We start from the raw sequence: 26,489 nt of genomic DNA on the forward strand, positions 1-26,489 counted from the left end.
TAGGCGGGCCGGCTCGGACTGCGCAGGCGCAGCTTGCTTGGGTCCCCCCGCGATATCCAAACGCCGTGGGCGCATTGGACACGCGTGGCGAGTCGGGCTGTGATTCACACGCACAATGAGCGGGCCCGCGCTTCGGAGTGTCTGTTGGGCCTCCAGGTCCAGCGCTGGTAGGATGAAAGGGCGAGGGTAAGCGAGAGGAGGGTTCAGGGAGGATGTACGAGTCGTGAGGAGCTCAGGTTGTCCGGGATTTCTTTCTTTCCTTTCTGTCTCTTCTCTCTCCTCCCTGTCTTATTAGCCATTTATCGAGGGCCCGTGTGCCAGGCACTGCTGTAGGCACTGGGGACACAACTGTAAACACTCAGACAAAAATACCACCCCCTCCTCACCCCCCAACCCACATGCAGCTGACATTTCAATGCGGGAGAAATTTTAAAAAAGGATACTGATGTATATTCGGAAGTGATACATATTATAAAGAAAAACAGCAGTTTATTGATCATTCTTTCAGTTCTTCGTTCTTTCGACTCCAATTGAACCTATGCCTTTGAAAATATTTTATACACTAATCCTAGTCCTACCTCTTATTTCTGTCTCAATTCTTCCAAACTTGGGTTAAACGCTTCAATGCGTCAAGATAATTTGTCCCACCAAAGTCACCAATAACAAAAAGCATTACGGTAATTTTTATATTGAGAAAATAAAAAATGCAAATATGTTCACAAAGATATTAATTGAAGCATTGTTTATAATAAAGTTTTATACAATTTGGTTACAAGTACAATGATTAATTAAATAACAGTAATCTATTGGTTTGAAAACTATACAACTTATAAAGATAACTGATGATTTTCAATGTGAAAATGTTTTTTTGAGTAGGAACAAAGTTGTTACAATTGTGTTGACTTCAATATTGGAAAACTGTTTGTATGTGTAAAAAGTTAAAGGAACACAATCCACAAAAATTGTAGTTGGTTTTGTCTTTGAGGGGTTCCATAAAAATTGCAGTTGGTTTTGTGTTTGAGGGTTGAAATTCTGATTATCTTCCCCCTTGCTTTTTCAAACCATATAAAAAAAAAACTCATGTAAGTTAAGACATATTAATAAACTGCCAGGTTTTTGTAGCCTTTTGCACATTTCATAAATGTATGAAGGTTGGACATTTTTAGCCTGAAGATTTGTAGTAACATTTTTCGTTTTCAGCCATTATGTCTTAAGCTTCTTTTGTTGTCAGAACCGTATAAAGCTTGGTAATAGTCACTAAGTGAGTCAAAATTTACTTGCATTTACATAAAAACACATTTATCAATTTCAAATAGGCAATCAGCAAACAGGTGTCTGCCCGATATTCTAAATTTAATGTAATAATCTAATTATATAATCTTGAGTAGTAGATATAAAATATGGAATCCTGAAAAACAGGACCCATTTATTTTGCCCTCAGTAGTCACAATGAAAATGGAGTACATTTTTTTCATGGGTTAGTAATGGAGCAAATTTAAATCTGTAATCTATTTTGAGTTAATTTTTCTAAGTGTAAAGTCAAAGTTCTGTTTGGGGGAGGGGTGTTATGAACATCTAATGGCTCCAGCACTGTTTGTTGAAAAACTATTCTTCATTAAATTTCTTTTGTACCTTCGTCAAAAATCACTTTAGATATCTGACAAGGACTTGTATCCAGAATATGTAAAGAACACTTACAAGTGACTAATAAAAACACAAATAACAGTTTAAAAATAGGCAAAGGATTTGAATAATTTCTCCAAAGATAATGCAAATTAAAATGTGCTTAACATCATTAATCCTCAGTTATGACCCACCTGATACTTCCTAATTTATTCCTAAATAAAAATATTTCCTAGTTTAAGATTCTAGCCTAGATTTTCCCCCTAAAATGATACTCCATATTTCCACTTCTATGTCTAACAGACCTTTCAAACTATCACATTCCAAACCAAACACTCACTCTTACGTCCACAAACGTATCCCTTTCCAGGTCTCCCTAACCCAGTAAATGTTTCTGCTCTTCAGTTAATTGAGCTCAGAATTCCCTCAAGTTATCCTTGACTACTCTTTCTTTTGTTACTCCACCCAATAAATCAGCAAATCCTGTCAGCTCCACCTTTAAAGTATATAAAGAATCCAACCCCTTCTCAACTCTTGTTCTGGTACCATCCAATTCCTAGATTAGGCCTAAGGTGGACAGTCAGTGGAAGAGAAAGATGACTGGCTCAGAGCCAATGTCACTTCTAGGAAATGTGGTTGAGCACCACCCGTCAGGACCAAACAGAGAAGGCAGCCCAGTTTATCTGTCTGAGATCTGAGTCCAGTCTGGTTATACTAGCTGGCCATAAATGACCCGTCACCCTTACTCAGGAATCTAAGGTTCCTCACCTTCAGCCTCATGAGGCCTGGCTAACCCACCCTACAGGAGTGACCAGAAGCTCTGATATTAATTCCATCCTCTGTAGTCATTTTTTGGAAATGTCCCGCCCCTCACAAGCTTGGAATAGTCCAGTGACCTCCTGGGCACCATCATACCCTATCTCCTTCAGTTCCTAGCCGAGAGTCTAGTCTCTTTGTTTGTTTCCATGAGGCATCATGGCCTCTTACATCACGAAGCAAATGTCTTCTGACTCTGAAGATGCTTTCTCCAAAGTTCTGTAGTAGTTCATCCACCACTCTGAAGGTGGAGGTAGCATTTCCTCTACTCATAGGTCTTATTTGATGGAAATGCCAACTTCTCTTCCACACTCTGCCCCACAAATTCCAGTCACTTCAGTTTCCTCCAACTCTGTTGTGTTAACTTAGCAAATCCGTGCTCTGCCTTGATTCCTCCTTTCTGCTTTGAGGTGTGGAATATGTCTTCAGATAGAAAACCACTACAGCAGGATCTCATTTATTTCCCTTCTTGCAGGGATCAGTCTTGCACCACCAGTTCTCCAATGTCTGAAAACACTTATTTTATAACCAGTAAGTAGTTTTTTGTTTAGAGTGGGACAGCAAACTTAGTACAGTTACACCATTACAGTTGGAAGCACGGAATCCTCCCTGATGTTTTTTGAGCATTTCCCTACTTTTTGGCACAAGAATTTATTTGATACTTAATTTGTCTATTTCCAAGGGGGACTCTGGGCCTGACTCCAGGACAAACTGTACCATCTTGGACAGAGATGGCTTCCTCATTCAGAGACCAGGCATAATAGGACCTGACCTAGGGTCAGACCCCTGACCATACAGACCATGCTGCCTCGGGATGTGGGAAGACCAGGGCTTTTCACTTTTTCACTCTAAGGTAGAACTATTTGTGATAGTAGAGGACTTGGCCGAGAGATGTCACCCCATAACAGGAAACTCCTTGACGTCTCACTTAAAACATTTTTGCCGATTTTGCATTCTCCTTCACAGTACATTTATTTTAACATAGATACGAGGTGTGAACAAACAATACGGTGAATGTTTAAAGAAAAAAATTTTATTACAGTAAAAGACGCATTGCCATTAAACCCTCTCAAAATACTCCCCCTCACGTCAAACACACTTATCCCATCATTCTTGCCACTTTCTGAAGCAGTCTGGAAGTCCTCTTTCATGAGTGTCTTCAGTTACGCTGTTGTGGCTGCCTCGATGTCCTGAATCATTTTGATTTGGGGAAGAGCCAGAGTTGCATGGTACCAGATCCAGTGAATAAGGTGTATGAGGACACACCGTAACGTTTTTATTTGACAGAAATTGCCGTAACCAGAAGCGGATGCGTGACATGGAGCACTGTCATGATGGGGGATGATGGGAGATGATTTACGGCACATTTTTAAACACACCTTCTCTCTCAACCATAGCTCACACCCAACTGACTGCACCAAACAAGTTGAAATTCGTCACACACTGTTACTAAGGTACATCGCACAGCTTCCCGTGTTGAAGATCCCTGCCTTTTCCTTGGATGTCACCTGGCAGCAGCATTCACTTTATTTGTTGATCACAATGGAAAGGCTCCGTGTCACATCAATTCTGGTACAGCAATTTCTATCAAATAAAAACATTATGGTGTGTCCTCATCCACCTTATTCACTGGATCTGGCACTGTGCGACTTCTGGCTCTTCCCCAAAGTCACAATGACCACGAAAGGTAAACGTTTTCAATGGATTCAGGACATCAGGCAGCCACAAGAGCGCAACTAAAAACACTCACCAAAGAGGACTTCCAGAACTGCTTCAGAAAGTGGCAAGAATGATGGGACAAGCGTGTTCAAAGCGAGGGGGTGTATTTTGAAGGGGATTAATGATAATGTGTCTTTTACTGTAATGTTTTTTTTTTTAATTTAAACATTCACGGTATTCTGTGATCACAAGGCCAATGTTTAAAATTAGTCACAAGATAAACTTGGGTTTTTCTCCCTCCAAACCTGGTAAAATGGCTGCTCCACAGAAACGGTGATTTAATAGATGAGAACATTTTTCACACACACTTTTGCACAGTCACACACAGCGCTGAACGGTTCCAGTCACACATTCAAGGACCGGGTCATAACCAAAAACGACACACACCCTCACAAGAACCTCTGCACACACAGTGACAGCAGACTCACACACTCGCCCGCAGAGAGACCATCGCGCGCAGACAACACACCCCACGCACAGACCTTCTCACACTCACACACACACACACCAACCGAACAGTACACATGTCGTCGTGTCACCCGACGGCCCGCACGCACGCACGCCCCGGTCCCACGCAGGAACATCTCGAGACCGGCCTTACGGCTTAGCGATGACCTTTTCTCCTAGCGACTACGTTTCCCAGAAGACACTGCGGCGCTGGCCCAATCGCGACGCAGCATTGGCGCGGCTTTGTGCGTCTGCGCCATCTTCCGGCTCTAGGCGGTGAGTCCGCCGGTACTGAGGAGAAAGGGTACCCTGCGCTGCGGGGGGCGCGGTTGCGGTGGCACCTGGACCCGAGCAGACGGCAAGTGAGGGGCTCCCGGAGCCTGCCGGCCGCTCCGGCGTCCGTGCGAGAGCGGGCGCCGCGGCCGGGTGGGTCTCAGGCCTGGGAAGAACCGGAACGTCTCACTCCAGCTTCGGTCTGCGGCTTCCCTGGCTCTGGACTGCATTTCCCATCGGTCCCCGCGGCGCGCGTCTCGCTGGCACCTCCTTTCTGCGTTCCTGCTCATTGCCTCGGCCGATGGACCCCTTAGGTGGGTGATGAGGGGTCTCGACCCACTGAAAATGTTTGCGGGTATTTTGCACTTATTCTTATGCGTGCCTTTTTTTTTTTTAATTTTGGGCGAAGTCTTATTTCATGAGATTCGCGAAGAGTTGCAAGACTCCAGACGATTTAGAATCACTAGTTTAAAAGACGACTTGGGAACATTTTAGATGATTTTGTTCAAAATCTGTCTCCAACAATGGAGAAATGGTTGAGTAAATCATTGGGCACTCATGTAATAAAATATTAAACAGCTATTACAGATAATGTTAAAACAGTGGTCACAGTAAGGAAAAATTCCTATTACGTGATATTAAAGAACATTCATAATTATCTCATTTACTTATTACTTAGAGTAAATACTTGGAAAAAAATTAAATATTTGTAACATGTTGGGCATTGTCCTAAGCTTCTTTACAAGCAACTCAAGAAGTTGTTAAATAACATCACTCTTAATAATTTGATGTTTTCTATTCCAGTATTGGTTTTGTTTTTTGGGGTTTTTTTTTAGGCCATGTGTCAGTAGGTGGGTGGGTTTGACTTATTTTGCTGAATGCTCTGATGTACAAAGGGTCCATTTGTGACGATCTTTCATTGTCATTTAATGTTGCCCCATATTGTTTTTTGATAGTTGTTTGGCATCCATCATTTGGCTGAGCCAAAATTGATTCGACCACTAGCCTACTTCTGTTACATACTAATATTCAGTTCTGTTTTGCAGCGAATATTGTGTGCACAGTTTTGCACACTGTTACTTCTCTGTGCTGGGGCTTATTTATGTGCTGATAATGGAGCACGGGACCTGCTCCATCTAATTTACAATCACACCCCACCTGTTGACTCCAGGCAGGGTCCACAAAGTGGTGCCCACCAGGCCTTAAGTAGGACTGTGGGGCTGTTTGTGAAAGTGGAAGTTGGGGAAAGTGCCAAGGAGACTCCTGAAAGTTTTACATTGTGGGCACAAGGGAGTTAAAAATGGTCTGGTTCTGGGTAGGCCTCATCGTGCCCTGGGCGGTCTGTGCTTCCTGGCCTGAGGACAGCCTTCCTGGTCCTTGGGACACCATTATGTCTCAGTAACCGGGCCAGCGCTGAGCATCCGTCTCAGATTTGCATCAGTAACAAGGTGGAATTCTCTGGGCATATAGAGGGAAAGGGCCCCCTTGCTGCAGCTGAAGCTGGGTCCCTGGAGTTGGGTGAGGGCCACAATTTGTCCCAACTACCTCTAATTTTTGTGGTCGGTGGGGGTTAGCGAATGGGGACTTGTAACTGTGGCATTCTGGGAACCGTAAGGCCAGCCTGGCCTCATATTTGCTCTTTCCTCCCCCAGCTCTGCCATCTCAGGACTCTGCCCTTCCCCAACAGAGGAGCCAGGAGGCGGACCCATCAGCCCATGAAATTCTAAAAGTCATGTCCCTTGTGAGTTTAAAATCATGTAAATACTTGCTTTCCTTATCCTGAAGCTTACCACCTGGTTTCTATCCAAGAATCTGCTTCTCAGAGGTTCCCATTTTAGGGAATGAAAGGACCAGGCAGCTAGTATGGTCACCCATCCATTGTCCTTTCCTATCAAAAATGATTGGTTTGGGCTTCCCTTACCCTCAACCCCCATAAAAGTAGAAATTCTAGTTCTCACGGGGAGAATTTAATATATGCCAAGGACAGAATAGGCAGCATACTTTATTGCACTGTCACAATTGGGAAAACTCCATTTAGTTGGATTTTAATGTTCATCCCAGGCCTGTATACAGTAGCTTTGGTTTATAATAAAAAGGAATTTTCAAAAACATTGAACCTTTCCATTTTATCAATGCCCATTTTCTACACTTGATCTTAGCCAAAAGGCCGAGAAGCGATCAATGCCCATTTTCTCTTGTCATCCACTCACATCAGAGGCCTCTAGCCCCAGCTTTCTCTTTCCCCAGAACACCCTATTCCTGCACATTCCTCCATCTCCCCTCATGCCACCAGAGACATGTCCTTGATGTGCACATATGACAGCATACCTGCCTGTTGTTCCAGGGGTCAGACTTGTTCAGGGACGTGGCTGTAGTCTTCTCCCAAGAAGAATGGGAACAGCTGGTGCCAGCTCAGAGGGAGTTGTACAGAGACGTTATGCTGGAGACTTACAGCAACCTGGTCTCGCTGGGTAAGGTGACCTGGTCTTATAGTTCGGAGGTTACCCTTGGGCATATCTGTTCCTTCTTTGTCAATCTTGGGTTACTCTTTGAGTGGTTAAAGGGCAGATCCATTGGCTGAAGCTACATCTTCCCCAAATGTCAGGTTATGTCACGTTTTCCTGTGGCCCTTCCTGCAGCTGACTCTCCTCCTCGATGACCAGGCCGTGGATCTGAATTTTGGGGTACACACCATAACTGGGTGGCATGTTTTTTCTCAACCAGATCTTGCCATTTCCAAACCTGATGTGATCTCCTTCCTGGAGCAAGGCAAAGAGCCCTGGATGGTAGAGAGGGCAGCAACCCGAGGCGTATGCTCAGGTGAGTGATGCATGCATGGGAAGAGAAGCTACCACAGATAACCGTCCAACTCTTTGGCAAGAAGCTGGCCATGGGCGACAGGAAGCAAGACCTTTCCTCCAAGTTGCCAGACTCAGAAATCAGGTCCCAGTCATCATCTTCTGTAGCTTGTCAGCGCATTTGACAAAAGCGGGTTCCTTCCTGAAGCATTTCTGTATGTTTGGGCCATCACTACCTCTTGTTCTATCCTGCGCCATTACCCCACCCTCGGACTCCTTTGGTTGATCTTCTCAGCGTCTCTAAATGTTGGGCTCAGACTTGGGCCTCTTCTTTCCTATTTGTTTTCATCCCCAGGACCTTGTCCATGACCGTGCTATAAATACCACTCATACCTGTGCTGTCCAGTATGGCACCACTGGCCCCATGTGGCCATTGAAATTCAGTTAATTATGATGAAATATACTTAATACTTCAGTACTTCAGTTGCACTTACCATATTTCAAATGTTCAGTAGCTACTTTCTGGCCCATGGCCTTGTATTGGACAACACAGATACATTACATCATTGCGGAAAGTTCTGTCAGACACACAAATGGTTACCTTCACCTTCAGCCTCTCCGTAAGCTCCAGCTACTTATGTCCAACCGCCTTCTCATCATGGCCACTGGGGTGCTTACCAGGCTTCGAACTTAAGTCCACAAAGGAGTCCTGACTTCCCCCCAACAAGTCTACCCTTCCCCCTGTCTTCTGCACTTCAGTAATAGGACACTTGATTCTTGCTCAAGTCAAAAACACTCGAAGCATCCTTGACTTCTCTCTTCCACACACTTCCATAGTCTGTCAGCAAATCCTAGTCACTCTACTTTGAAATAATCCAGAATTGAACTACTTCTAACCAGCATACTGCTACTGCCCACTTCCCCACCACCATCCTCTGTGGCTTGGACTATTCAGTAGCCTCCTCCCCATCCTTCTGCTTCCACTCTTGTCCACTACAGTGTGTTTTCCACATAGCAGCTAGAGTGACTGCTTCACTACATACTTCAGTGAGGGTGTATCACGTCTCTGCTCAGAACCTCTCGAAAGCTTCCCATCTCGCTCAGAGAAACTCCAAAATCCATACCATGGCCTAGAAGTTCTATGTCTGTGCTGCCAATAGAGTAACCACTAGCCACACATGCTATTTAAATTTTAATTTTAACTAAAATTTTAAATGAAATACAAATTTCATTCCATAGTCACCCCACCGTTTCCTCAAAAATAAGACCTAGCCGGACAATCAACTCTAATATGTCTTTTGGAGCAAAAATTAATATAAGATCTGGTCTTGTATTATGTTATATAAGACCCGGTCTTATATTGTAGTAAAATAAGACCGGGTCTTATATAGATTTTTGCTCCAAAAGATGCATTAGAGCTCTTATTTTCGGGGAAACACGGTAACGCATTTCAAATGCACAGTAGTCATGTGGAGCTAGTGACTTCCATATTGGACCATGCAGAATGGAACATTTTCAATAGCACAGAAAGTTCTGTTGCACTGTGTTTCTTTATATGATCTGCTTCCCCTGATTTCATCTGTCACTCTCCCTGTGGCTCATTCAGTTAGAGCTACACAAGCCCTTTGCTGTTCTGTTAGCATAGGGGTTGGCCAATGTTTTCATTAAAAGGCCAGACAGTAAATATTTGAGGCATTCCTGGCCATGTGGTCTGTGTCACAGCTACTTGGCTCTGCTGTGGTGGCACAGCCCAGCTTTGCCACAGGGCTGTCCCCTCTGCCTGCAGTGCCCGTACACTGGATGGCGGGTTTCTCGGTCTCAGGGGTGTTGACATTTTGGGCAGGATAATTCTTTGTTGTGGAGGGCCATGCTGCACTGTAGGATGTGCAGCAGACCCCTTGGCCTCTACTCACCAGATGCCAGTAAACCCCTACCCTCACTGGGACAATAACAATGTCTCCGGACATTGCCAAATGTCCTGGGTGGGGACAGAATCTTCCCTGATTGAAAACCAGTCACAGGAGACCAAAAACATCAATACATGTCACAGGAGACCAAAAACATCAATACACAGTTTCCACAACATACTGTAAGAGCACTTCAAATGGGTTGCTAAGACCTGAGTACCACAGGTGTGGACTCACCACAGTCAGGTGGCAGTTGGCCCTTGGCAGTAAGCGAGATGAGGTGTGGCCTGAGTCACGAGTGAAGACGTGTGCAGCCGTGTAACCTAACGTGTCCTCGGGTCCTGGGGGTCAGGATGCAGGCACCTTGGGAGGCTGTTATTCTGCCTACCACGTCTATGATGAGAACATTTGTTTTTGAATTTGGACAGCACACTATTTGCTTGCTTGTTTGTTGGTTTGTTTGTTTGTGGTGCTCAGTTTTTTTATTCCTTAGATGGGTGGGTTTGTGTCGTATTTAAAGAGGACGTCACCCTCTGAGGTTACAAAGTCTGCTGTGTTTTTTCAGTTTATTTATGGTAATATGATCCATCTGGAATTTATCCTATTGTAAGATGTGATTTCATGTTAACTTTCACATTGTTATCTAGTTGTTCAAATAGCATTCATTAGCTAATTTTATCTTTTCCGCATTGATCTCTAAAGTCACCTGTATCATCTGTTATTATACCTCTGTATTTCGATGTATTTTTACACTTTCTATTCTATCCTGTTAGTCTTTCTGTCTAACCATGTGACAACACAATGCTGTTTTAATTATTGAGGTCTTATATATGTTTTAAAAACCTGGTAGAATTGGTCCCTCTTCATTTTTTTTCCAGAAATTTCCTGACTGTTCTCATTTAGTTTTCCATCTGAACATTAGAATCAGACTAACTGGTTTCAAAAAAAACAAAAATAATAATGTGATTTTTCTTACTGAGATCATGATAAATTTATAGATTAATTTAGAAGGAAACGGTTTTCTCTCTTAGATAGAGCCTTCTATTGAAGATCATGTTAAGCTTTCCCCTTCATTTTTGTCCACCCCAATGAAGGTTTAACATTTTCTTTATACAGATCTTGTACGTTTCTTCTTACAGTTATTCGTAGGTATTTTATGTTTGTTGCTGCTATTGGAAATGTCATAATCCATAATGTGGACGAATAAAATATGACATTCATCCATATTATATTCCAACTGGTTATTTTTTATATGATAAAAGCCGTTTATGTCTTCAGGTTAATTTTGTAGCTAACCCAACTTCCTGAATTTTCTCACTGTTTTATCACTGTTTTTCATGTACTTCTCTTGAGCATACCAAGTATTCAATTATGTCATTTGCAAATGGCGATAATGTTTGCGTTTTTATACTGCTTAGGTTTTTTTCTCTTGCCTGTTTATGATGCTGATTATATAGGATCCCCCAGAACAATGTTAGTGGAAATAGTGTACGTCCTAATCTCATTCTTGACCTTAATAGCAAAATTTTTTAGTATTTTCTCATTAAACAGAATATCATACTTGGGTATATGAGTAAGATAAGTATATTTTATTTGGTTAAAAAAGCGTCCACTTTTCATATCTTGTGGGTTTTTGTTTTTTCTTTTTCAATCTGTAAAGTCTGGATTATGTGAATAGATTTCCTAATACTGAATACTGAATCTAAACATGGCAAATGTTGCATTTATTAAGTTGTGGTAATTTATACATTTTCCAGAAATTTTCCTTTTTAAGTTTAATTTTAATTTTTAAAAAATGATAAAAATACATAACACATTTCACCTGTTTAATCACCTTCAAGTATATAGTTCATTGGTACTTAGTACAGTCACCATGTTGTATGACTACTGTGTTTCCCTGAAAATAAGACCTAGCTGAACCATCACCTCTAATGCGTCTTTTGGAGCAAAAAATAATATAAGACCTGGTCTTACAGTATATCATATTATATTAATTATGTTACATTTTATATTGTATTAAAATGTATAGTAAAATAAGACCGGGTCTTACATTAATTTTTGCTCCAAAAGATGCATTCAAACTGATGGTCTGGCCAGGTCTTATTTTCGGGGAAACACGGTATCACCATTACCTAGTTTCAAAATGTTTTTATCATTCTGTGATATCATGATTTATAATAAGAAATATATATGAGGTGTGATCAAAAATATGATGAATGTTAAATTAAAATTTTTTATTACAGTAAAAGACACCTTGTCATTAAAATATTCCCCTTCACTTCGAACACACTTATCTAATGTTCTTGCCACTTTCTGAAGCAGTTCTGGAAGTCCTCTTTTATGAATGTCTTCAGTTGCACTGTCATGGCTACCTTGATGTCCTGAATCAATTTAAAACATTTACCTTCCATGGTCATTTTGACTTTGCGGAAGAGCCAGAAGTCACACGGTGACAGATGTGATAAATAAGGTGGATGAGGACAAACAGTAATGTTTTTTTGTTTTGTTCCTGTTTTTTTTTTTTTTTTTTAAAGTGGTTAGTTTATTAAAAGTAAAGAGGAAAGAGTCGCAGTTCTCGGAACTAGAGGGAGTCCTGACCGGGTTGCCCAACGTGGGGCAAAGGCTCTGGTTTTTATATCTTCCCTTGCCTTCTTGGAGAAGGGGCTGGTGCCTTCTAATGGAATTCGGGTCTATCAGGTTTGTCCTGTTTGCCCACCCTAAAGGGATTAACGAACCCATCCCTATCTATCAGATCTGTTCCTTTGTCTGGCCCAAAGGGATTTATGAGATATTTTATTAACCTCAAGGTGCATTCTCATATCTTTGTCCTGGAGTGAAGGAGACAAACCTGGAGTTTGAGGCTATGGCTGCCTTTGTTTATTCCACCAGGGACCTCCCTGTCTACCTAATGACATGCTAACTAACCTGTCTCAATCCCCCCTCTGAAGACATAACCCTAACTTCCAGTGGGGAATAGGAGCGATGACCGCTCTGGCTACTTCAGGCTGAGGAGGGGCGTAGAAAGAGACTGGCAGCTAGGGCTTGTCCGGAGGTCTACCTAAGGGTCCCCGGTAGATGAACAAATCCAGGTGAGGATGTTGTTGTCTTATAGGCCATTGTAGCCAACCAGTGAGTAGTCTGTAAGCTGAGACACATAGTAGGCGATAGCATGAGGTAATACCCAGCAGGGCTGAATAAATGTATACCACTGTTACAGCTGGAGTCCAGAGTAAGTTGATTGTGATGTTTAACCTGATGAGGCTTTGGGGGTAAGAAGATAGTTAATCTCCCGAGAGAGCAGGATCCCCCAGTGCTGTAAGCTGGGAGGTTATCTTCCCACAAATGAGAAACCATCTAGCCAGCAATTTGACGTGTGCATTAGAACTCATAGAGGTGGTAGAGCTACAGTTTAAACTGTTACCGCCTGAAAGATTAAGGCACTGGTTGGAGCCGCTAGTGAAATTAACACATTGATTAGCCAGAGTTACGGCTCTTTTTCCTTTACTCAGTTCTAGTGCTCAGGGGAAAGCTATTAGCTCAGCCAGTTGTGTGCTGATGCCAGAGGGAAGGCTTATATTTTCTAAGATACTATGTAGAGGAGATATAGCGTGTCCAGCCTTTTGTATGTCATTTTCTATAAAAGAGCTCTTATCAGTGAAGAGAGTCCAATCTGGTTGTCTAGGGGTGTTTCTTGTAAATCTGCTCTAGCAGTACAGGTTTGCATTAAAACTTGTTGGCAATCATGAGTTAATTCTTCCTCCATCTCTAGGAGGAAGGTGGCAGGATTAAGGGTGGAGCAAGTTTGTATTTGAATTACAGGACCTTCTAATAAGAGGGCCTGATACCTCAGGAGGTGGCTATCAGTGAGCCAGTGACTATTACCAGCATTTAAAAGCTCTTGTATGTGGTGTGGGGTGAAAACGGTTAAGTCTTGCCCCATTGTGAGCTTGGTGGCTTTAAGAACTAGGAGAGCAGCCACAGCTACTGCCCGGAGACAGGCTGGCCAGTCACATGCTACAAGGTCCAGCTCTTTACTTAGCCCACTGGCTGTTGTGAGGGTCCCCTGGGCTGCTTTAAGACTCCTAAAGCCATTCCTTTTCTCTCTCTTACATATAAATGAAAGGATTTTCCTGTGGGCAGGCTTAAAGCTGGGGCACTTGGAAGCTTGTTTTAAAAGGTTAAAAGCCTGTTCTGTCTCTGGGCTCCAAAGTAACAGGGTAGTATTTGCAGCTTGAGTGTCTTTGATTAGTTGATAGAGAGGGAGGGCCATTTCTCCGTCTCCTGGATTCCATAGGTGGCAGTTAGTCAGTGATGTCTAGGAAGCCCCTTAGATGTTTTAGAGTCTTAGGTAGGGGATACCTGGAGATGGGACGGATCCTGTCCTCTCCTAGGGCCCTAGTTCCTTCCGGGGTAATTAGCCCAAGGTATTTGACATAAGTTTGACACACCTGGGCCTTAGCCTTGGAAATCATGTAGCCTTGAGAGGTTAAGAAATATAGAAGAGCAGTGGGTGCTTCGGCTGATCAAGTCTTCAGACGGAGCACATAACAGGAGGTCGTCGACATATTGTAAGAGCGTGCAACTGTCATAAGAACATTCTGATAAGTCCCTAGAGAGGGCCTGTCCAGATAGGTGGGGACTGTTTCTAAACCCCTGAGGAAGGACTGTCCAGGTGAGCTGTGAAGTCTGGCTTTCAGGGTCCTCAAAGGCAAAAAGATATTGTGAGTCAGCGTATACAAGTATCAGAAAAAGGCATCTTTTAAGTCTAAAACGGTGAACCATCTGGCAGCCTCAGATATTTGGGTTAAGAGCGTGTCAGGATTTGAAACTATAGGGTGTAGAGGAGTAACTGCCTCGTTGATGGCCCAGAGGTCTTGAACCTCCATTCCCCATTTGGTTTGGGAATTCCTAAGATCGGGGTGTTGCAAGGACTACTGCATTCTCTAAGAAGGCCTTGTCATTTGAGATTGTTAATGATTGGTATTAGCCCTTTCCGTGCCTCGGGTTTTAGAGGGTATTGTTTTTGGCAAGGAAATATAGTGGGGTCCTTAAGATGATTGTGGACTGGGATGGCTGTTAAGGCACAACCAACTACCCCCTGTGTGGCCCAAACATCAGAGTTGATGTTGGCTTCTAACACCGGGAAGCGCTAGGAATACTTCCAGGGGCTAAGAGAACAATAGTTCCCATCTCAGACGTGATGTCTCTTCCTAATAGTGGGGTAGGGCTTTCTGGCATGATTAAGAATGAATGGGAGAACATTAGGTCGCCCCATACGCAGCCTAAGGGCTGGGAAAAATATTTAGTATAGCGGTACCTCGGTTTTCGAACATAATCCTTTCCGGAAGACCGTTGGAGTTCTGAAACGTTCAAAAACAGCCAATAGCTAGGCTTCAGGATCTTGCACTCAGCGGAAGCCATGTGACATGTTTGACTTACGAGGTGTGTTTCAGGAAGCATTTATTTCTGAGTTTATGGCATTTGTAAACTGAAATGTTCGTCAACAGAGACATTCGAAAACCGAGGTATTACTGTAGTTGGCTTGCCTATGACTCCGTGGACAGTAACATGTTGATTGGAGGGGGGCCTTGGATTGGAGAGGAGGACAAAGAATGTGGTTCCTGTGTCTAGAAGGAAATCAATAGATTTTCCTTCCACTTCTGGGGTGTTACCCCGGGCTCAGGAGTCCCAATGGCTAGGTGGGACAAGAGAGCCACTGGTAGAAGCCCTGGGGCCCATCAGTCCTGAGTGGTAGCCTGACTGGATGAGACTGGCCTCGGGGGTGGAGGCCTGTGGGGACAGTCTGACTCCCTGTAATCCCCTTTACAGATGGGACAGTTCCCTTTACAGATGGGACAGGGCCACAGAGGTCTCCGGGTCGGCTCTGGTTGCTGTTGGCTTTCCCTTTGCCAACATCAGTGGCAGTCGGACTTTATTTGGGCACCCTCTAAGGCAACCACCAGTACTTCTGCCTTCTTTCTTATCTTCCTCTCCTTATCCTGGTCTTCCTTTTGGTCCCTATTGTGAAAGACGGAGTTGGCCACTTTGAATAACTGGTCCAAGGTGCTTTCAGGACCAATAGCCAGTTTTTGTAAATTCCTGCAGATATTTGGGGCAGCCTGTGTTAAGAATTTGTCCTTCAAAAGAATTTCCCCTACAGGGGAATTTGGCCCAATGGAAGTGTATTTGATTAGGGCCTCCTGGAGCCATTCTAAAAAGGCTGAGGGAATTTCTTCCGAATTTTGGCTAATAGTGGATAGTTTTGAATAATTGATGGATTTAGCCCTAGTTCTCCTCAGTTCCTCTAAAATGCATGCCAGAAAGTGTTTTCTTTGCCAATTTCCCATGGCTGTATTGGGATCCCATTGTGGGTCTGCAGCGGGTACTGCTTGTTGTCCCGTAGAAAGGCTCTTGAGTGGGGTCCTGTCCTCCCTGGCTCTCATGATATACGGAGAACTGTTCATCTCCAAACTTTTCGGCAGCTTGCAAGGCTGCTTGTTTTTCAGAACTCGTGAGAGTCTGATTTAAAATTAACATGACATTTCTCCAAGAGAGGTCAGAGATCGGGGTCAGTTTCTGGAAAGCTTCTATATATTTATAAGGATCATGTGAAAACTTCCCTAGGTCTCCCTTTATTTGTCTAAGGTCCTGTAGGGAGAAAGGGACTTGAACTCTGGCAGGCCCAATTTCTCCTGGCATTTCCTGTAAGGGTAGGAGGTGTACTCCAAGCTGGGGATGCTTTTGCACAGGAGGTCCTGGATATGGTGGACAACTAGAAGGGGCCGGGGCAGGAACCGGCTTCAGAAGAAGAGCAGGATATCAAATTTTGGGATGATCTCTTGACTGGGTGTCTGTTGAAGGGACCTCCTCAGGAGAGGAAGATCCCATTGGAGGTTCCTTTGGAGGAGTCCCTTTAGGAGGGATCTCCTTAGGAGGAGTTTCCTTAGGAGAAGTCTCCTTAGGAGGAGGGGTACAAGAGACCCACAAGGGCTGGGTCTATCTTACACTTTTGGCAAAGATCTGTGTTCTCTTTGCTCTTAGAACAAAGAAAGCTTGTACGTAAGGAACTTCTGACCATTTGCCTTCCCGCCCGCAAAATATATCTAATTGCATGATAGTATTATAGTTAGTACTTACCTCAGAAGGCCAAATTTCCCCATCTTCCAACTTGTATTGAGGCCAAACCTCGGAGCAAAAGAAAACCAGGTGTCGCTTCTTCAAAGTCTGAGGGTCGAATTTGTCCCAATGTTTCAAGATGCAGTTCGGGGGGCGGTGAAGGCTCATGAGGGCTGATTGCCCATCTGAAAGGGAGGAAGAACAGAAAGGTGTCCCTTTGCAATTCATCTCCCACAATGTGGTCTAGGACATCCCCTAGAAAACTTGGGCCACAGAAACCGCACGACCCATTCCGGGGTGAGTGGGGAGACACTGCGTGCCAGGGTTAGTCGTGCTTACCTGTGCTGCCTGGCCTGTGCCTCTGGTGGGTGCCTACCCAAGTCCGTTTGTGTCCTGAATGTCTGGAGCCTTCCTGAACGTCTGGAGCTGGCCCACAGGCCAATAAAGGCTGTGGCCAATAATGAGGTGTTTTAAAATAGAGGGGTGTATGGCCCGACTCTGGGCGTCTTGAAAATTGATGGTACAATTGATATAATAGCGGCCTTCTGAATAGAGGTGTTTAAGGAGGGAGTATATACTCAAAAAGTCTGTAAGGAAAGCATACAGCCTAGATGAGAGGGAGTGGAAGGAGGCCCTAAAGCCCAATATGTGAGGGAGGACAAAAAGAGACATCTGAAGCCCCAAAAGGCTTTGGACAAGGCTGTTTCGGTGGCTGTGGTGGCCAGGCAGGCGGTGTCTGAAGGAGCTGCGCTTTTGCTGCCCCTCCCTCTCAGCTGACGCTCCAGGGCTGAGCTGGGGGGCGGAGCCAGGGGGCAGAGAAGCTAGCACATGGTCCCCAGAGGAGCACAATGAGACCATGGAAGAACATAGGGGATGAAAAATCAAGTCTCTAGAGCAAGGGTGTCCAAACTTTTTTCACTGTTTTTTACCAAGGGCCACATGCGGTAAAATACACAAACATCCGGGCCACTCACTCGAGGTGAAGTACATATTGCCTCACTTGGTTTATTTAAGTAAACTAAATATATTTTTGGAATTTGCTGCAGGCCAATTAACAATGGATTGCGGACCTCAGTTGGCCCGTGGGCCGCAGTTTTGACACCCCTGCTCTAGAGAGACATGTCGTACAAGCACAGACCTTACTGGTGCTTGGATTTGTCTTGAGCCCAGCGGGTCCTAAATGACCAGTTCCAAGACAGGGTTATTTTGTCACAGGGGTTTTCAAGCGGGGAATGCCCTAATGGCCACTTAACTGTCCAACCTATGCCCTCAAAGGATGGCAAACGAAACAGTTAGGAAAGTGCACGAGAGATTTTAGGGTCCCCTGAAAAGGGCTTACCTCCTTGCTGGCTTGTCAAAATACATTGCCGGGCAGTGTTGAGGAGGTCTCACAGGGAAGGGACCCCGGAACAATGTCTCGATAACTGGGGAGAGATAGTGACAGGATGAGAAGAGCAGCATCATTGGAGGAGACATCTCACTGGCACCCTTATGGGCGGTCGGGCTGGGAAGGGACCAGAGAGACCTTTGGGGCCCATCGCAGAGTAGCCACGACCAGAGTCCCTTAGTTGTCTGCAAAGGCCCACTGTCCTGGCCACACGCCAGCATTCAGCCTCCTCACAGAAGGGAAAAAGGCAGCAGAGGAATAGGAGAAAGTAGCAGAGAGGGAGGGAGAGATCCTCCAAATGGCACCCTTCCAGGCCCTCGCGCCATTCTCGGGCTCCCCTCCTTACAAGAGAAAGCTGTCAGACTGTAGCCAACATACCTCTGGCTCAGTGCCAGAGGGGATTGACCAGAGCCCTTCCACAAAGCCTTTACCTCCCTGGCTTAAGCTCGGCAGCTGCGCTGGTCGCTTTTAAATGGCTGACTGAGGCCTGATATTTGTGTGACAGGAGAAAGAGACAAAAATGATGAAGGTAAGTAGAAAGGCACAGATAATATTTACCTCTCCTTCATTTCCTTGACAAACCCCCAAATGATATAGAATATTTTCTTTGTGCCAGGATTGTGTCTTGTGAAACCGAAGAATGGAAGCACGGACCAAGGAGAGGTGAGGAGTTGTGAAAGAGGATAGTTTATTAAAAGTAAAGAGTAAAGAATCGCAGCTCTCAGAACAAGAGGGGGTCCCTACCAGGTTGCCCCACTGTAACGCTTTTATTTGACAGAAATTGCTGTACCAGAAGCCATGTGTGACACGGAGGGTTTTCATTTGTGATAAAAAAAAAAATACGGTGAATGCTGTTGCCAAGTGCCATCCAGTGGAAAGGCAGGGATTTTCAAAATGGGAAGTGGAACGTCAAACCTTAGTAATAGTGTGTGACAGGTTTCAACTTGTTCAGTGCAGTCAGTCAGCTGTGAGCTATGGTTGGGAGAATGTGTGTGTTAAAGTGTCGTAAATCATCCTCCATAATGACAATGCTCCATGTCACACATTGCTTCTGGTACAGCAATTTCTGTCAAATTAAAACATTACGGTGTGTACTCATCCATCTTATTCACTGGATCTGGCACCATGCGATTTCTGGCTCTTCCCCAAAGTCAAAATGATTCAGGACATCTAGGCAACCATGACAAAACAACTAAAGACTCTCATGAAAGAGGACTTCCAGAACTGCTTCAGAAAGTGGCAAGAACGATGGGTAAGTGCGTTTGAAGCGAGGGGGGTGTATTTTGAGGGGAATTAATGGCAATGTGTCTTTTACTATAATAAATTTTGTTTTTATTTAAACATTCACCGTATTGTTTGATCATTCCTTGTATTTGATCTTCATCCCCATTTTCTGGCACAGCTCTGACAACCCTTGAAATCTGTGAAGTAATGAGTCTTCTTGTGTGCTGATGAGTGACTGGGGACTCCTGGATAGCTCCAACCAGGGTGGGGGCTGTTTGAGAAGGGAACCACTCATGCTATTAGAGTGTTGGAACTTATGGTCCTACCCCCCCAAACTCTGGGGAGGGGAGAGAGGCTGGAGGTTGAGTTAATCATCAATGGCCAGATTTAATCAATTTTGCCTACGTAATAAAACTTCCCTAAAAATCCCTAAAGTTGGGGGTTCGGAGAGCTTCCAGGTGTTTGAACCCGTGGAAGGTGGGAGGGTGGCACCTGGTGAGGCGTGGATGCTTCGCCTCCGTCCCCCCATACACACACCTGGCCCTGTGCCTCTTCCATCTGGCTGCTCCTGAGTTGTATCCTGTGTAATAAACTCGTGATCTAGTGAGTAAGCTATTTTCCCCGTGAGCCATTCTAGCAAATGATTGAACCCCAGGAGGGGTTCATGGAAGGGCGGGGTGGAGCCAGAGGCAGTCCTATGGACCAAACCCCGAACCTGTGGGATCTGACACTATCTGCAGAAAGACAGTGTCAGAATTGAATTAAATTTGTGGACCGCCAGTCAGTATGTGCCAGGGAGCTGAGAATCGCTCGGTGTGGGGGTAAACCGACACACTTGGTGATCAGAAGTGACATACGGAGAGTAGAGTGGTGTTGAGCGTGTGTTTTTCCTAGACACACCCCAGAAGGAAGCAGTCACTCCCCATCCCCTTTCCCTCAGCCCCTGACAACTGCTCTTTTGCTCTATCTATCTATCTATCTATCTATCTATCTATCTATCTATCTATCTATCTATGTGGATTTCCTTATTGTGGGCATTTCACATAAATGGAACCACAATATGTGGCCTTTGGTGTCTGGCTTCTTTCACTTAGCATGATGTACTTCAGGTTTGTCTGTCATAGCATGTGACAGGATTTCCTTCCATTTTAAGGCTGTATGTATAGACCACATTTTTTTTATCCTTTCATCGATGAATGGACACTTGGGTTGCTTTCACCTCTTGGCTCTTGTGAATAATGTTGCAGTGAATGTGGGTATAAAGATACCTCTCTTAGATTCTGCTTTCAATTCTTTTTGATATAGTATACCCAGAAGTGGAATTCCTAGATCATATGGAAGTTCAATTTTTAATTTTTTTCAGAACCTTCATACAGTTTTCCATGCAACTGTACCATTTCACATTCCCACCATTAGCACACAGGGGTTCCAATTTCTACACATCCTCTCCAACACTTATTTTCTGTTTGGTTTTTTTAGAATGGCCATCCTAATGGCTGTGAGATAGTGTCTCATTCTAGTTTTGATTTGCATTTGTCTAGTGATTGGTGATGTTGAGCATCTTTTCATGTGCTTGTGGGCTATGTGTATATCTTCTTTAGGGAAATGTCTATTCAAGTCCTCTGCCCATTTTTTAATCAGGTTCAGTTTTTTCGTTGTTGTTGAGTTGTAGGAGTTCTTTATTTCTTTTGGATATTAACCCATTATCAGATATATGGCTTGCAAATATTTTCTTCCAATCTGTAGGTTGCCTTTTCACTCTATTAATGGTTTCCTTTGATGCACAGGCAATTCTAAGTTTGATGTAGTCCCATTTATCTACTTTTGCTTTTGTGGCCTATGCTTTTTGTGCCATATCCAAGTAATTATTGCCAAATACAATGCTGTGAAGCTTCTCACCTATGTTTTCTTCCCGGAGCTTTATAGTCCTAGGTCCTATGTTTAAGTCTTCATTCCATTTTGAGTTAATTTTTGTACAGGGTGAGAGAGTCCTGCTTCATTCTTTTGCATGTTGATATCCAGTTTCCTCAACACCATTTGTGGAAGACTGTCCTTTCCTCATTGTATGGTCTTGGCATGCTTGTTAAAGATTATTTGACCATATGCATGACAGTTTATTTCTGGGCTCTATTCTGTTCCATTGGTCTACATATCTGCTTTTATGCCAGTACCACACTGTTTTAAGTTCTGTAGGTTCGTCATATATTTTGAAGTCAGGAACTGAGTGAGACCTCCAACTTTGTTCTTCCTTTTCAGGATTGTTTGGCTATTTGAGATCCCTTGAGGTTCCATATGAGAAAACCAAAATGTTTTAATGTTAAGACTACACACAAGACTACAATTTTTAGACATTATTTCATTAGTTGCCCAAAACAGTGACTATGAATGCTGAGTAATTAAAATATTGTGCTTGGTCCTGTCAGGATAACATGAAAGTAATACAGATGACCTCACTATTATTATTTCTACTTTGCAACTTTATAGGGAATTGAACAGAAGCCAGAAGTTAGAAAATTATGACTGCCCATCCTATCTTTGGATAGTTATAACACAGTATTTAATTAGGGAATGCTTAATTTAGGTGAGAGCACTTTTTATACCCTAACTGTCATAATTCAACAAAACTCAGCTGTGTCAGATACCTGTGATAGAAAAAGTGGCAGTTTAGAGAGAGGAGTGCTTTTAAAGGCAGGTCCTTAGAGGCAGCCAGGCGTTTTCCCACACTGCCAGAAAGACCAAGTAATGTGTGATCACTTTAATTCCTAAAACCAGTCTTCCGTTTGGGCACAGTTCTTCAATCCCAAACTAGTGTCTGTCCACCAGGCTGGTTTTACTACTCCATGGTCCACTGCAAAGTTTTCCTTTGTGGGATGGCAGTCAGGTGTCACTAACCATGGAGCAGATCAACCACCAGTTCATCGGTGACCATCATAATGGCTGTGTTGAGAATCTGCCTTTCTGGAATTGTCAGACCATAGTAATGAGACCTATAACCTTCCTCTTGAACATGCAAACATGGCACCTGAAAAAGTACCTGCCCGTTGTGCCCTCTTCATGGTCTTATTCTCACAACTTCATATGAAGGACTATTGTTTCTGACGCAAGTGTTTGAAGTGACAGCAGCATCGTTGCCACAAAATCTGATTCTTCTTTCTCAGGCTCTTCATCATTTTCCATTGTAGAAGTGATCTTATGTTCCAGTAGTTTTCATTAAATACTTACACAAACAACGAAATAAATCTCAGCCTCCCATGTGCCACCATATGAGGCAGACACGCTCACCCAAAGTCCTGTTGGGCCGTCTGGCTGATACACTTCATGACCACCTTCAAGAGCAGCCATTCATGTTGCCCTGTAGTTCCTTGCATCACTATAACCGATTCTTTTTTTTTGTTTGTTTCAGGTGTACAAAACAATGTAATAGTTAGACATTTTACCCTTCACAAAATGATACCCCCCTCCCCCATGTAACCGATTCTTTATCAGCCAAATCAGATTGGGTGCTATGATTGCAGCAAAACAGGCCACCACAGCCAAAATCATGTATCAGGTGGAATCAGGATCAAGTACACCATTCAGCTTTTCCTTGCAGTTTGAGCAGCAAAGAATGTTGGTCTGGAGGAGGCCACCTCCCTTAAATTGGGGCCTAATCCTCTAAACAAGGAACAAGGCCCTCCTTTTTCCAAGATCACCATTAGGCCCTGGAAAGGTCCTGGAAAGACTGGTCCAGTTGACATCAGCTCCAGCCATGGTGTCAGCTAAACTTCAGAGATAGGAAGCATCACATCAGGAGGCTGCAGCTGGCTTATTACAGCATCCAGTGGACATGTGAGAATGCCCCCCTCCCTGTACCACCACACCCCCTAACAAGCAGATACACCAGCATGTTCCTCTAGCCAGATGAGCATCCAGCCCACCCTCACCATAATTTTTTAAAACCTACTTTATTGAGGTATAATTTATATTCAATAGAATGCCTGCATTTAAAGTAAAATATTTTGATGAGTATTGACAAATATGTACATACACTCATGTAGCCACCACCAGTCAACATAGAGGATGTTTCCATCACCCTGAAAAGCCACTTTTGTGTTCTTTCCCACACCATTGCTCATACCCCAGCCTCAGGCAGCCAGTGGTTTGCATTCTGCCACTCTAGATCATAATTGTCTTTTCTAGGGTTTCATAGAAACATTCATTTTTTTTAAAACGGTGATTCATTTTTTTAAAATGGTGATTCTGATTTATACTAGTATTTTTGAACTACACTTATCACCTCCCTAATTACCTCACTCATCTCATTTATGGTGTTTACTCTTTCTGTGTCCTACTTGTCCATTTTCTAATTGCTTAGCCACATTCAAGAACTAGAGATATTGAGTCTAAATTTTCCAATTTTTGCTACACAAATTCCTTACTCTGGAATAAATAAAAACAGACAAACACATCCTTACTTTCTTCTTCTTTTGCAGTATTGGAGTCCAGCTATGATACTAAGGTATTGTCTCCAAAGCAGCCCATTTGTGAAGTGCAGTCACCTCAGTGGAAGATAAGGAAAGGCCTTACAAGTTATGGTCTTGAGTACTCGAGTTTCCAAGACAATTGGGAACACAGAATCCAGTTTGACAGACAACAGGGAAATCCAGATGGACATTTGAGTCAAATAATAATCAATCACAAAGAAATGCCCACTTTCAACCAGCAAGCATCCCTTACTTTTTATCAGAAAATCCATACTAGAGACAAATCCTGTGGATATGATGAATGCAGAGAAGACTTCTGGCCAGAAGACTTCCTTGTTAGTCATCAAGGACTTCACACTAATGAGAAACCCTATAAATGTAAGGAATGTGGGAAGGCCTTTAAATATGGCTCACGACTAATTCAACATGAGAATATTCATTCTGGCAAGAAACCCTACGAGTGTAAAGAATGTGGAAAGGCCTTCAATTCAGGTTCAAATTTCATACAACACCAGAGAGTTCATACTGGCGAGAAACCTTATGAATGCAAGGATTGTGCAAAGGCCTTTAGTCGGAGCTCACAGCTGATTGAACATCAACGAATTCACACTGGAGAGAAACCCTATCAATGTAAGGAGTGTGGGAAGGCCTTCAATCGGATCTCACATCTTAAAGTACATTATAGAATTCATACGGGTGAAAAGCCCTACTCCTGCAAGGAGTGTGGGAAGACCTTCAGTCATCGATCTCAGTTGATTCAACATCAGACTATTCATACTGGCAAGAAGCTCTATGAATGTAAGGACTGTGGGAAAGCCTTTAATCAAGGCTCAACTCTTATTCGGCATCAGAGAATTCACACCGGCGAGAAACCTTATGAATGTAAGGCATGTGGGAAGGCCTTTAGGGTCAGCTCACAACTTAAGCAGCACCAGAGGATTCACACTGGAGAGAAACCCTACCAGTGTAAGGTATGCGCTAGGGCTTTCAAACGGGTGTCACATCTTACTGTGCATTACAGAATTCATACGGGCGAGAAGCCCTATGAATGTAAGGCCTGTGGGAAGGCCTTCAGTCACTGCTCACAACTGATCCAACATCAGGTCGTTCATACTGAGGGAAAGTCTTATGAGTATAAGGAAGGTGGGAGGACTTTAAATCATGATTCAACCACTGTTCAACATCAGCGAATGCAAAATAGAGAAACACGAATGAATTTAATAAATGTAGAAAAGCCTTCCATCAGCACTTACCCTTTGCTCATCATCAGGGAATTTATGTTAGCAAGCAATCATATGAATGGAAGTACTGGGGAGAGCCCATTGGCATAGGCTCATCACAGCTTGCTCCTTGTATGTTGGAGAAAGACTTGAATGTAACATGAATGGGAATGCCTTCATTCAGAGCTGTCCTTAGTATCATAAAATTCATATTGAAGAAAAATTTTATGGATGTAAATTGTTGAGACCATGATTATCAAAGAAGCAAGGAAAGGTTGGAAAAATTTTGACTCTAACACATTCCCAGTTTACCTTTTCTAATCACTGTGTAATAATTTTAACAATAGCCAAACATTTTCATTCTCTTGGAAACTAAAAAGAAACAAAAGAGCCATGTTATTCTTGAGTTAACAAAGAAATAAATCTTGCAATTACCATGATGGTAAAGAAAAGAACAACAGTGAGAGTTTTACATGCCAACCGACATGGGATGTGGCTAACGCTACTCAGAATTTTTATGGCCTTTTCATGCTAAACATGAAAACCTGAAATATTATACTCAAATATACTAAATGTGCTATTCAAGAAGCCAGAAAAAAGAACACCAAACACCCAGGTGATGAAAGAACAAATTAATACAAAATGATGAAACAGAAAGTAGTTATCTTACAATAATCTCAGTTTATTTCTTCCCTGATCCAAGAGTAAACTAAATTTAGGAGATGGTTTCTTAATTTCCACGTTAATTGTTTTGGGTTCTTTTATAATTTCTGTCACAGACAGAAAGGGTTGGTTGCCTACTCAGCAGCCGTACCCAATTCCCCTTCCTATTGGCAGCATCTGGGTTTTGCCTTAGAATCTGAAGATGTCAGATGCTAATTTTCAGCCTCCTTTGCAGCTCAGGATAGCTCATATGTTCCAGTGTATGGCCAGTATGTTCCAGGAACGGACCCGCGGGACTTTGGGAAAGATTTTCCTCGTTCGGAAAAGACAGATGTGTTAGGAAGACCCTCCTCTGGTTTCCTGCTTTTAAACATTTTCCTATGAGAACATGATGCCTGGAGCTGCTGCTGCCATCTTGGAACCCGGAGGAGGAAACAGAGAACCTTAGAAAAGCTGATTGGAGCCCTGACAACACAGCTACGAGGCCCATTCTGAAACTGTCTCTTTGGTGCCTTGTTATGTAAGAAATAAACCTTTATTGCTGAAATTAATTTTAGTTGGATATTTGGTCAACTTGCAGCCAAAAGCATCCTGAAGTATATAACTTCAAATTTTATTATGATTGGTCAGTGTGGCCTGGAAATACCTACTTTTTATGAATTTGACATTTTTCTTTGTGGCTAAGCACAGGATTGATGTTTGTGTATGTTCCATAACATTGAATATATATATATATATATATATATATATATATATATATATATATATACATACACACACACACACACACACACACAAATATATATGTGTATATATATATATACATATTCTAC

General features: G+C 43.2%; 1 protein-coding gene across 2 annotated transcripts; it reads left to right on the plus strand.

Annotated features, from left to right (window-relative positions):
• Positions 1–4,875: 4,875 nt before the first annotated feature.
• ZNF582 (zinc finger protein 582) lies at positions 4,876–26,286 on the plus strand. Of its 2 annotated transcripts, XM_081030682.1 has the most exons (6): positions 4,876–5,192; positions 6,531–6,619; positions 7,223–7,349; positions 7,603–7,698; positions 23,783–24,744; positions 25,892–26,286. In XM_081030682.1, the coding sequence occupies exons 1-6, from the start codon at positions 5,180–5,182 to the stop codon at positions 25,994–25,996; spliced, it is 1,392 nt and encodes a 463-aa protein (XP_080886808.1). In that variant the 5' UTR covers positions 4,876–5,179; the 3' UTR covers positions 25,997–26,286. The 2 variants fall into 2 exon arrangements, with proteins under 2 accessions (XP_080886808.1, XP_080886807.1); XM_081030681.1 differs by having other exon boundaries at positions 23,783–26,007.
• Positions 26,287–26,489: the final 203 nt, after the last annotated feature.

This window comes from Rhinolophus hipposideros (assembly GCF_964194185.1).
Source record: "Rhinolophus hipposideros genome assembly, chromosome: 21".
In the NCBI taxonomy this organism is placed as follows: domain Eukaryota; kingdom Metazoa; phylum Chordata; class Mammalia; order Chiroptera; family Rhinolophidae; genus Rhinolophus; species Rhinolophus hipposideros.